At 45.5% G+C, this 15,194-nt stretch overlaps 1 protein-coding gene across 1 annotated transcript; it reads right to left on the bottom strand.

The window, feature by feature from the left end:
* Positions 1-5,578: 5,578 nt before the first annotated feature.
* Atp5pd (ATP synthase peripheral stalk subunit d) lies at positions 5,579-15,087 on the bottom strand. The gene is made up of 6 exons (XM_045158919.1): positions 14,953-15,087; positions 11,250-11,380; positions 10,907-11,003; positions 9,148-9,219; positions 5,948-6,010; positions 5,579-5,792 (listed from the first exon to the last, which is right to left on the bottom strand). Exons 2-6 carry the CDS (start codon positions 11,369-11,371, stop codon positions 5,661-5,663), a joined length of 486 nt encoding a protein of 161 aa, XP_045014854.1. The 5' UTR covers positions 11,372-11,380; positions 14,953-15,087; the 3' UTR covers positions 5,579-5,660.
* Positions 15,088-15,194: the final 107 nt, after the last annotated feature.

Here is a 15,194-nt window from a genome sequence, read left to right as displayed (position 1 = left end):
GTGGGACCTGGGGAGCCGAGCCTCGAACCGGGGTCCTTAGGCTTCACATGGAAGCGCTTAACCGCTAAGCCATCTCTCCAGCCCAAAAATTTATTTTTAATTATTTATTTATTTGACAGAGAAAGAGGGGAGAGCGAGGGAGAGGGAGAGAATGGGTGTGCCAGGCCCTCCAGCCACTGCAAATGAACTCGTGCGTCCCCTTATGCATCTGGCTTACGTGGGGCCTGGGAAATCAAACCTGTGTCCTTTGGCTTTGCAGGTAAACACCTTAACCACTAAGCCATCCCTCTAGCCCCCTCTTTTTAAAATTTATTTTATTTTATTTTATTTTTTGAGATAGGGTTCCACTCAGGCTTTTTTTTTTTTTTTTTTACGAGAGAGAGGGATAGGTCGGGCGTGTTGGTGCACACCTTTAGTCCCAGCATTGGCACTGGGAAGGCAGAGGTAGGAAGATAGCCGTGAGTTCAAGGCCACCCTGAGAATACATAATGAATTCCAGGTCAGCCTGAGCAAGAGTGAGACCCTGCCTCAATAAATAAATAAATAAAAGAAAAAGGATAAAATGAAAGAGAAAGAGAAAGAGAAAGAGAGACAGAGAGAATGGGAGCACCTCCAGCCACTGCAAGTGATCTCCGGACACATGCACCACCTTGTGCATCTGGCTTACATGGGACCTGGAGAATCGAACCTGGGTCCTTAGACTTCTCAGGCAAGCACCTTAACTGCTTAGCCTTTTCTCCAGCCCTAAAAGAAGATTTTAACTCTTGAGGAGCAATTCAGTGGACTTTTCAAGTGAGACATGTCACATGATGTGCAACATCTGGGGATACTCTGAGAAGACAGTGTATCCTTTTATCAGATTCCCATAAATCCTTGCTTCAAAAAAAGTCTAGATCCTCCATGTAGACCAGCTGTTAGAAAGCTGGAAAAAGCCATGCTGCACGCAGTTCAATGGGAGAGAGAGAAGTCACCAGTGAAGATACTCAACAGTGGACACTGCAAGCCTTATATTTGGCCAGCCAGGCCAAATGAGACAATGGGTACAATAGTGGCATGTCTGTTATGGGGGGGGAAAAAACACCCTCTACTTGGCCTGGAGGCCTGCTCCATAGGAGGGAATACATCCCTGATACTGAAAACCTACAACAGTAGTCATGAGCTCTAGGGGTGTAATGTCTGCTGCTGTCTGGCTAAATGTATATACTATGATCATCAAACTGCCCAGTAAGCACTTCTCTTAATGCTCATACCCTTATATTAATGTTACTCTCACTTTTTTTTTTTTTTTCAGATGGCAGTGACGTTGGAATGACTCAGAAAGTACCATGGTGCTGAAAAGATGTGACAGAAGAGTGCTCAGCACTGAAATATATCACACCTTCCAAGGCTTAGGGTCCATTGTGGAAGAGGTGGTGGAAAGAATGTAAGAGCCAAAAGAAGGGTAGGACTCCTTATAACGTGCTCTTCCACACACAAAATGGCCTGGATATCCATGACCTCACAATGCCTGACACTACCTACACAAGACCATCATAATAGGAGGAAAATATCACGACATCAAAATAAAAAAAGAGACTGATTAAGATGGGGAGGGGAGTTTCAAAGGGGAAAGTGCGGGGAGGGAGGCAATTACCATGAGATATTGTTTGCAATCATGGAAGTTTTCAATAAAAAATTATAATTAATTGAGCCGGGTGTGGTGGTGCACGCCTTTAATCCCACCCAGCACTCAAGGAGGCAGAGGTTTTTCGAGGTAGGATCTCACTCTAGCTCAGGCTGAGCTGGAATTCATCTAGTCTCAGGGTGGCCCCGAACTCATAGCAATCCTCCTACCTTTGTCTCCCAAGTGCTGGGATTAAAGGCGTGTGCCACCACACCTGGCCTTTATCTATTTTATTTTATTTTATTTTATTTTATTTTATTTTATTTTATTTATTTTATATTTTATTTTATTTTATTTTATTTTATTTATTTTATTTTATTATTTTATTTTATTTTATTTTATTTTATTTATTTTATTTTATTTTATTTTATTTATTTTATTTTATTTTATTTTATTTTATTTTATTTTATTTTATTTGTAAGCAAGAGAAAGAGAGCATGGCCTCCAGTCACTGCAAACGAACTCCAGATGCATATGCCACCCTGTGCATCTGGCTTATGTGAGGAATTGAACCTGGGTTCTTAGGCTTCACAGGATATCACCTAAACAGCTAAGCCATCTCTCCAGTCTCATCATTTCTTTTCTCAGTGGAAATGCTAGGGATTGGGCCCACGTTTTTTTCCACATGCCGTGTACACTTTACATGAGGTGAGCCCCAGCCCCTCGTTTACAGTGTGCCCCCACTATTCAAGTGCATGTGTGATTCACTAAGGCTCAAAGGTCCTCTTGCATTTCTTCTTTCAGCCACTATTTCACATGGAGACAGATGTGGTGCGTACACTTGCAATCCCAGTACCTCAGTGGCAGAGGCAGGAGGATTGCTGCAAGTTTGAGGCCAGCCCGGTCTATCTACACAGTAAGTTCCAGGGCTATATCATTAGACCCAGTCTCAAAAAACGGTTGTCAGGCCCAGAGAGCCAAATGTCGCATGTTTTCTCTCATATGTGGATCCCAGCTACAGATGTTTAGACTTGTATGACTTGTGAGTTTTGGAGTAAAAATCAGTAACAGGCCAGGGTGGTGGCGCACACCTTTAGCCCCAGCACTTGGGAGACAAAGGTAGGAGGATTCAATTGCAGTGGCTAGAGGCCCTGGCATGCCCATTCTCTCTATATATATCTGCTTCTTTCTCTCTCTGTTGCTCTCAACTAAATAAATTAAAATGAACAAAAAAAATTTTTTTTTAAATCTGTTTATTTATTTAGTTGACAGCGACAAAGAGGTAGAGAGAGAATGGCCACACCTGGGCCTCCAGCCACAGAAAACGAGCTCCAGATGCATGTGCCACTTTGTGCATCTGGCTAACGTGGGTTCTGGGGAATTGAGCCTCAAACCGGGGTTCTTAGGCTTCACAGACAAGTGCTTAACCGCTAAGCCATGTCTCCAGACCCAGATGGTGGTGACCACTGGGATGACTCAAAAGGCACCATAGTGCTGAGAAGTAACAGTGGAATGTTCAGTACTGAGACATCTCTATCACTTCTTCCAAGGCTCAGGGTCCAATGTAAGAGCCAAAGGAAGAGTAGGCCTGCTTAAAACACAATCTTCCAGGGCTGGAGAGATGGTTTAGCGGTTAAGCGCTTGCCTGTGAAGCCTAAGGACCCTGGTTCAAGGCTCCATTCCCCAGGATCCACATTAGCCAGATGCACAAGAGGGCGCACGCATCTGGAGTTCGTTTGTAGTGGCTGAAGGCTCTGGCATGCCCGTTCTCCCTCTCTCTCTATCTGCCTCTTTCTCTCTCTGTCACTCTCAAATAAATAAACAAAAGAAATTAAAAAAAAAAAAAACCACAATCTTCCAGACACACAAACTGGCCTTAATAGTCATGACCTCACATTGCCTGACACTACCCAAGACTTTAATAGAAAACACTGATGACATTTCTGGGTGTGTTGATGCATGTCTTTAATCCCAAAATTCAGGAGGCACAGGTAGGAGGATCACTATGAGTTCGAGGCTAGCCTGAGACTACATAGTAAATTCCAGGTCAGCCTGGGCTAGAACATAAAAAAAAAAAAAAAGACATAAAAATAGAGAAGCCAGGCATGGTGGCACACGCTTTAAATCCTAGGACTGAGAAGGCAAAAGTAGGAGGGTCGCCATGAATTTGAGGTAACCCTAAGACTACATAATTAATTCAGGTCAGGCTGGGCCAGTGAGACCCTACCTCAAAAAAAAAATAAAACAAAGGGCTGGAGAGATGGCTTAGTGGTTAAGGCGCATGCCTGTGAAGCCTAAGGACCCAGGTTCAATTCTCTAGGTCCCATGTAAGTGAGATGCACATGGTGGCACCTGCATCTGGAGTTTGTTCGCAGTGGCTAGAGGCCCTGGTGTAACCGTTCTTTCTCTCCCTTTATCTCTAATAAATAAATAAAAATAAAATCTTAAAAAAAGGTGGGGGGACTGGAGAAGATGGCTTAGAGGTTAAGGCATTTGCCTGCAAAGCCAAAAGACCTCAATTCAACTCCCCAGTACCCAGGTAAGCCATATGCACAAAGAGATGCATGCATGTGGAGTTTGTTTGCAGTGGTAGAGGCCCTGGTGCGCCCATTCTCTCTCTCTACCTCTTTGTCTCTGAAATAAGTATTCAAAAAAGAGAGAATAAATGGAAAGAAGGGATTGGATGGTGATTTGAGACGGGGAGAATAGGGGTGGGGTGGAAATTATCATGGTTTATTGTCAATACAGTAGACAGAGGTAGGATAATTTCACAGCCAGCCTGGGACTACAGAATGAATTCCAAGTCAGCCTGGCTAGAGGAAAACACTGGGGATGGGGGAGGTGAGGCACTTCCATAGGTCAACCTTTCCAAGGATGGACAGTTTGGGTACTTACATTTTGGTTGTTCCAGGTTGAATTTTGCCTATTGAGATCTTTACTGATTCTTTTTGTTGTTTTTTGCTTTTTTGAGGTAGGGTCTCACCCTAGCCCAGGCTGACCTGAAATTCACTCTGTAGTCTCAGGGTGGCCTGCAACTCAGTGCTGGGATTAAAGGTATGCACTGCCACCACACACTGCAAAGGAACTCCAGATACATGGGTACTGGGGAGTCAAACCCAGGTAGTTAGGCTTTGCAGGAAAGTGCCGTCACCACTGAGCCATCTCTCCTACCCTTTTGTTTTTAGTCTATGCGTTTTTCGAGACAGTCTTACAATAGCCCAGGCTGACCTGGAATTCACTGGGTATTCTCAGGGTGGCCTCAAACTCACACAATTCTACTTCTGCCTCCTGAGTGTTGGGATTAAAGGCATGCACCATGCCCAGGTTTTTTTTCCCTCACTTTTTGGGGGGTTTTCCAAGGTAGGGTCTCACTCTAACCCAGACCAAACTGAAATTCACTATGTAGTCTTAGGGTGGCCTCGAACTCACAGCAATCCTACCTCTGCCTCCCAAGTGCTGGGATTAAAATCATCCACCACCATCCCTGGTATTTAATTTTTCTGGATACAAAATGGTAGTTCAAAGGCCTCTTTACCACATCCCAGTGCAACAGGTCCCACCATTCTTTCAACTCTCAGCCGCTCTGAGGCCTCCCTAACTGGTACCTACATATGACCCTTAGATGACAGATCACCTTTCCACTTAAGAAAAGCCCTGCTGGGCTGGAGAGATGGCTTAGTGGTTAAACGCTTGCCTGTGAAGCCTAAGGACCCCGATTCGAGGCTCGATTCCCCAGGACCCACGTTAGCCAGATGCACAAGGGGGCACACACATCTGGAGTTCGTCTGCAGTGGCTGGTGGCCCTGGCGCGCCCATTCTCCCTCTTTCTATCTGCCTCTTTCCCTCTGTCTGTTGCTCTCAAAAAAATAAATAAAAATAAAAACAAATTTTTTTTAAAAAAGAAAAGCCCTGCTTTCAGGGGGTCCACCTCAGAGGACAGGATTATCCCAATCACAGAGAAGACAACACCCAGAATTATATATAATCCTCTTTTATTTTTAATGTCCAGAATTTGTATTGTAAGGGTCAGAGCAGAGTGTCCCACGGGCCTCAAAACTTATAAGTTCTCAATTGGCTGGTGAGGCCAATAGGGATATTTCTTCTTGTCTAATTTGGTTTCTGGAAAGGCTTCATTCAAATCCTCGATGGTCATCTGATCAAAGGGAACTATGTTCTTCATTTTCTCCAACTAGACAGAGTGCAGTGGAGATATGTTAGTTACAGGACACAGGGCTAGGGATCACAAGATGCAAAATGAGAGCCCAAGGCAGGTTCTGTCACTAGGTCAAGGAAGTATGACTAGGACAAAACATGCTGTGGACAAAGGCTCCGGCTCATCTTTACCTGGGCCTCCAGTTCCTGGATCCTGATCTTTGACTGAGACACAAACTCAGCACAGTGCTTCATCTGTAAGAGAAGGGAGAAATTCAGTTCTGAAACCAGGCTGCATCCTGGAGACTCCTGAGATGGAAGGGGTCTCGGGCCCATTCTTCTTTCCCTCTGCCACGTGGAAAAGAATGTGGCTGGCCTAACCACAATTTTTTGTTTTTCTTTTTTTGAGCTGGAGCAGGGTGTGGTGGCGCACACCTTTAATCCCAGCACTCCAGAGGCAGAGGTAGGATGACTGCCATGAGTTCAAGGCCACCCTGAGACTACATAGTGAATTCCAGGTCAGCCTGGCCTAGACTGAAACCCTACCTCAAAAAACCGAGAAACAAACAAGAAAACCAGGCTAGAAAACTGGGGTGACATGACTCAAAGGGGCTGGTCACTAAAGTCAGAATGAACCACATAACCACCAAGCCACTTCTCCTTGGTGGAGCAATCGGGATTCCAAATGCTGGCTCAACATTATTTGTTTGTTTTTTAAAGAAGGTTTTTTTGTTGTTGTTCATTTTTTTATTTATTTATTTGAGAGCGACAGACACAGAGAGAAAGACAGATAGAGGGAGAGAGAGAGAATGGGCGCGCCAGGGCTTCCAGCCACTGCAAACGAACTCCAGACGCGTGCACCCCCTTGTGCATCTGGCTAACGTGGGACCTGGGGAACCGAGCCTCGAACCGGGGTCCTTAGGCTTCACAGGCAAGCACTTAACCGCTAAGCCATCTCTCCAGCCCTATTTGTTTGTTTTTTGAGGCAGGGTTTTGCTCTAGCCCAGGCTGACCTAGAATTTACTCTATAGTCTCACTCAAGGTGATCCTTTGTAGTTTCAGGGTAGCCTTGATCTCATAGCAAGTCTACCTCTGCCCAGCTAATCATTACATTTTTTTTGAGGCAAGGGTCTCTCTCTCTCTCAAGCTGACATGGAACTCATTATGTAGTTCACACTAGCCTTGAATTCAGTGATTCTCTTAGCCTCCCAAGTGCTGAGATTAAAGGTGTAAGACACCAAACTTGGTTAGAAATTAATTACTCTTTATTGCTGTCAACTCAATTCACTACCTACCCTTGTTAGTAAGAAACAGAATGGGCTAGGTGTGGTGGCACAAGCCTTTAATCTCAGCACTCAGGAGGCATTGCTGTGAGTTGAGGCTATCCTGAGACTACAGAGTGAATTCCACGTCAGCCTGGGCTAGAGCAAGACCCTACCTTGAAAAACCAAAAAGAGAGAGAAAGAGAATGGTCACTATTAAAATTTCACTGGCATGGTGACTCACACCTTTAATCACAGCTCTCAGGAAGCTGAAGTAGGAGGATCACCATGAGTTTGTGCTCAGGCTGGACTACAAATTTAGTGCCTGATCAACATGAGCTTAAAATAAATTAAAAAACAGAGCTGGAGATATGGCTTAGCAGTTAAGGTGCTTGTCTGTGAAGCCTACGGACCCAGGTTCGATTCCCTAGTACCCATGTAAGCCAGATGCACAAGGTAGGGCATGCATTTGGAGTTTGGCGCTCTGTCTTTCTCTCTCTCCCTCTAACTAAAAAAAAAAAAAAAAAAAAAAAAAAAAGATATTTATGGGAAAAAACCCAGGCATGGTGGCACATGCCTTTAATTCTAGCACTTAAGAGGCAGAGGTAGGAGGATCACCTTGATTTCGAGGCCATCCTGAGAATACAGAGTGAATTTCAGGTCAGCCTGGACTAGAGTGAGACCCTACCTTGAAAAACCAAAAAGAGGGCTTGGGAGATGGCTCAATGGTCACAAGTGTTTGCTACCAAACCCTGCCATCGAGTTTGATTCCCCAGTACCCACATAAAGCCAGATGCAGTGGCACGTGCATTTGGAGTTCATTTGCAGTGGCAAGAGGACCTGGCATGCCCATGCTCCCTCTCTCTCCTTGCAAATAGATAAATTTAAATAAACAAATAAATAAATATTTTAAGAAAGAAAGAGTGAGTGAGTTCAGGTCATGGTGTTTCATGCCTGTAATCCCATCACTCACTTGGTAGGCTAAGGTAGAAGGATTCCCGAGCCTTAGGCCAGCCTACCCTACAGAGCAAAATCCTAGCTCAAACAGGGGCTGAGGATACAGCTTGCAGTTGGTAGAGTGCTTGCCTGGTATGCAAAAGCCCTGGATTTGATCCTAACCACCCCATAAACCAGACGTGGTAGCTTGCTTTACGCCTGTCATCCTAGCACTCAAAACTTGGAGGTGGGGATCTGGGGAAGATGGCTCAGCAGCTAAAGCCACTTGATTGCTTGCAAAGCTTGTGGGCCTGGATTTAATTCCCCAGCACCCATGTAAAGCCAGAGGAGCACTCGCAGCTGCAAGAGATTCTACTATGCCCTCCCCCCCCCCCCAGACAACCACACAAATAAATACTTAAATAAGGTCCTGGCTACACAGTGAGTTTGATAAGGTCTCAAGAGAGAAAACTGAGCTGGAGAGATTGGTTAATGGTTAAGGCATTTGCCTGCAAAGCCAAAGGAACCTGGTTCAATTCCCCAGGTCCCACATAAGCCAGATGCACAAGGGGGCGCATGCATCTAGAGTTTGTTTGCAGTGGCTGGAGGCCCTGGCGTGTGCATTCTCTCCCTTTTCTGCCTCTTCTCTCTCTAATAAATAAATAAAAATTAAAAATTAAATTCCTCAGTATTTTTTAAAATTTTTGTTTATTTTTATTTATTTAAGAGCAACAGACAAGAGAGAAAAAGAGACACACAGAGAGAGAGAGAATATGAGCACGCCAGGGCCTCCAGCCACTGCAAACAAACTCATGTGTGTCCCCTTGTGCATGCATCTGGCTAACGTGGGTCCTGGGGAACCGAGCCTCGAACCGGGGCCTTTAGACTTCTCAGGCAAGTGCTTAACCACTAAGCCATCTCTCTAGCCCTCCTCAATAATTTTTTTTCCCCTTGGGGACTGGAGAGATGCCTCAGCACTTAAAGACACTCGCTTACAATACCTACATCCCAGATTCAATTTCCCAGTACCCATGTGAAGCCTGATCCTCAGTAGCACACACATCTGGAGTTCATTTGCAGTGGTAAGAGGCCCTGGTGCACCCATTCTCTCCCTGCCATCTCTATGCTTGCAAGTAAAATAATTTTTTTTTTCTCATTAAAAAAAAAAAAAACAAAAAAAAACCTACTACTTACATCTTCCTTTTCTTCAGCATCCACCTGGGCAGAGTATTTATCCTCGGGGACAGGAACCTTCAGGGCGTTATACTGTAAACAGGGACAGCGAGTTGTCAGCAACATACCCAGGTCCCAAAGAATGGACTCAAAGTGTCTATTCTGGAATTCACTCTGTAGTCCCAGGCTGGCCTCACATCAATCCTCCTACCTCTGCCTCTCAAGTGCTGGAATTAAAGGCATGTGCTACCATGCCCAGCAGCTTCTATACTTACAAATCATATTAACACATCCTCCGTCCCTAGAGGAAACCAGCATACATACATCTTGGTGCTGTGGTGGGAACAGCACTGGGAAGAGGAACTCAAAGCTCTTCTCAACTCCATCACTAATTACTTAGAGACCGTGGACACATCTTTATTACAACCAGCTTCAGTTTCCTTATCTCAAAAGATAGCAGGACTGGAAGCTGAGAAAATGGCCACTTAGAATCTAGTGTTGTAAAAACACTCATTTCTTCTTTTTGACACAAAACCCTAGAGGGCTAATTGGAAGGAATCATATCTGCATATGGAGATAGAAATGGTCTTTAGGGGGCTGGAGGGATGGCTTAAGGCATTTGCCTGCAAAGCCCCAGGACCCACATTAGATGCACAAGAGGGTACATGCGTCTGGAGTTCGCTTACAGCGGCTGGAGGTCCTGGTGTGCGCCCATTCTCTCTCTTCCTCCCCCCCTCTTTCTTTGTCAAATAAAAGAAAAAAATATATATATAAAATGGTCTTTAGGGCTGGAGAAAGGGCTCAGCAGTTAAGGTACTTGCCTGCAAAGCCTAATGAGCCAGGTTCAATTCCCCAGTACTCATATAAAGCTAGATGCCAAAAGTGGCACATGCATCTGGAGTCTGTTTGCAACAGATGGAGGGCTTGGTGTACCCATTCTCTCTCTCCTTATAAATATATAAAAATATTTAAGAAAGGGCTAATGAGATGGCTTAGTGGTTAAGGCACATGCCTGTGAAGCCTAAGGACAAGTCCCATGTAAGCCAGGTGCACATGGTGGCACAGGCATCTGGAGTTCATGTGCGGTGGCTAGAGGCCCCAGTGTGCCCATTCTCATTCTCTCTCTCGCCCCTCTCTGTCTCTAATAAATAAAAAAAAGTAAATCTTAACAACAACAAAAAAAAAAAAAAAAATTAAGAAAGGGTCTTTAGAAAGTTGTTTATAACTCTAGCACTTCATGCCACACCTGGCAATAGTTCCTATGTAAACACCTTCAAATGCATAAGCCATTTTTGAGGGTGGCTTGTGAACTGAACCCAGGCCAACAAGCTTTGTAAGCATTTTTAATCAAGCCATCTTCCCAGCACCTTGAGAGGAAACTTAACAGTCCTCTGACTCCCAGGAGCAAGACTATATACTATACTGTGAATAAACCCTTAATTCTATGCAACTTTTTTTCCCTTCGATATAGGGTCTCAATCTAGCCCAGGCTGACCTGGAACGGAATTCACTATGTAGTCTAAGGGTGGCCTTGAACTCACAGTGATCCTCCCACCTCTGCCTCCCAAGTGCTGGGATTAAAGGTGTGAACTACCACACCCAGCTTCTCTGCACTTTTCCATCATTTCAATCTACCACTGCATTACTTTTGGCCAGACTCAGTTTTCCTAAATTTCCTGAGACTTGAAGGTCAATACCACACTTCTCTGGTGAGCATCTTGCATGTATAATTATCTACCTTCCTGCTTCCCATCCAAGCTTTAGTTAGATGAGATCTCACCTTCTTTTCAAAATCATCCACCAAGCCTGCCTTGGCCACTTTGGCCTTGTAGTAAGCCCAGTCAATTGCTGGTGGGTTCTCAGGCAGGACAGCCAATCTGTTCAAAAGGGAAGTAAAAATTAGGACTGTTCCAGGAGCAACAGAATTTCACACAAAATTTCCCCTATTCCTAAGGCCTGGAATATCTCCTCACTTTTCTCTTGAAGGTCAACCCACAAAAATGCTTTCACTTGCTGGATTTAGCCTTATTTTTGTGAGAAAAGTATCTGAAATGTCTAATTCCAAAACACTGTTTCTAGTCTCAGTACCAAGTATGGAACTCCCTCTCAAGAATCACACTGACCTGGTGCTGAGGGTCTCATTCCAGGACTTCAGGGAGTTGGCAAGAGCCTTTTGGTTTCGGGGTATGATTTCCCCAAAAGCTACCCAATCAATAGCTTTTAGAGCAAGCTTGCGCCCAGCCATCTTGGGATCCTAGAAAATAAAATAGTGACGCTGGAGAGAACCTTCTGAAAAAAGGTACCTTAGCAACATACACATCTTTAGCAGTCCTGAGTGGTGGTGCATGCCTTCAATCCCAGCACAAAGGAGGCTGAGGTAGGAGCAGTGCCTTGAGTTCAAGGCCAGCCTGGGTGGGCTACAGAGTGAATTCCAGGTCAACCTGGACTAGAGACTTTGCCACAAAACAAAAACAACAAAAAGATGGGTGTGGTGGTTTATGCCTAGAATCCCAGCACTCAGGAAGCTGAGGTAGGACAATCACTGAGATGCTTCAGTTATCCTGCATTACAGAGTGAGTTCCAGGTTAACCTGGGCTAGAGACCCTATCTCCAAAAAAAAAAAAAAAAAGTGTGGACACAGGTGCCCCAGAAAATTTTCAGGGCCATGGATGGGATACCCTCTAGTGAGTTGTTAGCCAGGGAGGTCCCTGATGCCCCCAAAACATTACAGGCCATTGCTGAGGCCCTTGGTTTCCCACCACAAATAGATGGTAAGACCCTATTGCTGAAGACTCCACATACTTGGGCTGCAAGGCCACTGAGAAATCCTGCTGGAGCTGAGCTGATAACCTCCTCCATGTAGACCAGCTGACAGAAAGCTGGAAAAAGTCATGCTGCATGCAGTTCAATGGGAAAGAGAGAAATCACCAGTGAATATAGCCAATAGTGGACACTGCAAACCTTACATTTGGCCACGCAGGCCAAATGAGCCAACGGGTGCAATAGTGGTACATCTGTTATGGGGGAAACTAAAACAGCCTCTAATTTGACTAGAGGTCTGCTCCATGGGAGGGAATATATCTCTGATACTGAAAACCTACAACAGGAGTAGTCATGAGCCCTAAGAGTGTAATGTCTGCTTCTGTCTGGCTAAAAGCATATACTATGCTCACCACACTGCCCAGTAAGCCCTTCTCTTAATGTTCATACCTGTATGTTAATGGTACTCTCGCTTTCAGCTAGAGAACCTTCTCTTTTAAGAAGGCAGTGACCTTGGGATAACTCAGGAGGCACCATAGTGCTGAGAAGAAGTGACAGAGGAGCCAGGCGTGGTGGTGCATGCCTTTAATCCTAGCATTTGGGAGGCAGTGGTAGGAGGATCATCATGAGTTCAAGGCCACCCTGAGAATACAAAGCGAATTCCAGGTCAGCCTAGACTAGAGTGAAACTCTACCTGGAAAAACTTAAAAAAAAAAAAAAAAAGTGACAGAGGAGTGCTCAGCACTGAAATATCTCTATCACACCTCCCATGGCTAAGATCCATTGCAGAAGAGGTGGCCAAAAGAATGTAAGAGCCAAAGGAAGGGTAGGACTCCTTATATCGATATCCATGACCTCACAGTGCCTGACACTACCTACACAAGACCATCATAATAGGAGGAAAAGATCATGATATCAAAATAGAGACTGATTGAGAGGTGGAGGGGATATGATGGAGAGTGGAGTGTCAAAGGGGAAAGTAGGGGAATGGAGGGAATTACCATGGGATATTGTTTACAATTATGGAATAAAAAAATTTTAAAAAGTGTGTGGGGGGGAGATTCACATTCTATGACCAATCACTAGGTCTAGGTCTATTTAATAATAGAATAATTAGGACTCAATCAGAAAAAAATGTGCTAGGGATGTAGCTCCTCTTGCCTAACATGCAGAAAGCCCCAAGTCTGACCCCAGCACTACATGAACAAGGCGTGGTGGCACACATTTGTAATCCCAGCACTACATGACCAAGGTGTGGTGGCACACATCTGCAATCCCAGGACCTCAGAGATAGAGGAGGAGGGTCAGAAACTCAAGGTCATCCTTAGCTATGTAAGGAGTTTTAAAAGACAGCATGGGATACCAGACTTTGCCTCAAAATAAGCAAATGAGAAAAGGACAGTTTAGCCCTTCAATTCAAGCTGCCTAATCGAGCAGATAAAATACAGTCTCGTCCAATAAACTGCCTTTTCTCTATACCCAATTCCTATTCATCCTTAAAAGCCCAAGCCTCTATACTGTTAAATAACATTCATGGGCTGAAGAGATGGCTTAGCGGTTAAGCGCTTGCCTGTGAAGCCCAAAGACCCCGGTTCGAGGCTCCATTCCCCAGGACCCACTTTAGCCAGATGCACAAGGGGGCGCACGTGTCTGGAGTTCGTTTGCAGTGGCTGGAGGTCCTGGCACGCCCATTCTCTGTCACTTGCAAATAAATAAAAATTTTTAAAAAATAAGATTCATGTATTACACAAAAGTCAACAACTTAGGGTAGGAGAAACGGCTCAGGGGTTAAAGACACTTGCTTACAAAGCCTGACTGCCTGAGTTCTAGTCCCCAGTACCCATGAAAAGCCAAATGCACAAAGTGACTCATGCATGTAGAGCTCATTTGCAATTCTCTCTCAAATAAATAAAATTGTGGGCAATGCTTCATAGTCATATACAAACTTCCAGGGCTTTCTACCATTGCCTACTACAGTGGTCATACCCTTGCATCTTTTTATTTATGTCTGATTATCTCCCATAGCACAAATACATGCCCTACATTTTTAAGAGGCATTCCATACAGAAGTGAATGTGAGAGAAGCGATTACAGCCATCTTAAAACTAGACAAGACAAATTACAGGAAAATAACTAAAGATCAGAGAGGACTGCAAAGTCAAAAACAAAAAAGCTCCCTACAGGCTTCGAGTGGAATGGGGAGGGGGTGAAAGGAATTGTCCTCAAAGTTGTCAAACACCCGTCCTCTTGCTTTCTTGCCTTCTCTCAGGGTCTATGTCTCTTGGAGGACAGAGGTTAAAGCAGTTGACAGGTTAACTTCTCAAGATGCCAGAGAACCAAGTGCACTTACAGAAATATTCCTATGCACTTGTAGGCTACAGGGGTCACAGTCTTGTTTGTTTGTTTAAAGTCTTTTATTTACTATTTGGAGAGGAGAGAGAGAAAGCAAGCATGGGAGCTCCAAGTGCATGCACCAGTTTGTGCATGTGGCTTTACGTGGGAACTGGGGAATCAAACCCGGACTGTCAGGCTTTGCAAGCAAGCACCTTTAACCGCTGAGCCACCACCCCAGCCTCAGGCTTCTTTATTTTCCCACCGTTTAATGCCCAGCTGCTGGAACAGACCATGCACACAGAAGGCGTCCAATGAACCCTGCACCTGCTAAGCTCCGAACACGACCCACGCTGGCATCCTAGAGCCTTCCAGAGGCTTAGAGCTTGCAGCCTGCTGGACGTCCCTGAGCCAACTAAGACGCTTTAAAGTTCTCCCAAACCCTAAGCCACACTAGCGAGGTGGCCATGCAGCGTGCGGACCGAACGAGACGCGGTTTTTGGCGACACCTAAAGCGGGGGTGGGCTAGCAAAGTCACAGCCGGGGCCCGCGACCTCGCGCGGCAGGGAAGAGCGAGCGAAGGAGCTCAGGGCAAAGCTCGGGGACCACAGCCGGGCACCTCGAGGGCAAGACATTGCCGGCGGGGGTTACAAAAAGGGTCAGCGCCAGGTCTGGAAGACGTCAAGCAAAGGAGGCCGTCAGGACAACGGGCCCAAAACCCCAAACTCCACTCACCTTCACCGACCCCGGCGGAGCCCAGTCCCCGGCAGCAAGTAGCGGAAGTACGTCAACGGAAGCTCTCGCTCTTCAGCCAATGATAAAGCACGGGGGCGGGCCCTGATGCGTCTGCCAGCCAATGAGAGATTGAGCTCGATTCAAGGAAGTCCCGCCTCCGAGGACGGACACGGCGCCTGCGCCGCCGGGGTTCCCCCCCCCCCCCCCGCCAGCTGGTTGGGGGCGCTCCCCGTCCCCTCTCC

Source organism: Jaculus jaculus, chromosome 9 (genome assembly GCF_020740685.1).
Source record: "Jaculus jaculus isolate mJacJac1 chromosome 9, mJacJac1.mat.Y.cur, whole genome shotgun sequence".
In the NCBI taxonomy this organism is placed as follows: Eukaryota; Metazoa; Chordata; class Mammalia; order Rodentia; family Dipodidae; genus Jaculus; species Jaculus jaculus.
Note: the sequence above shows the minus strand (reverse complement) of the source record. Positions and strands in the feature narration are given on the sequence as shown.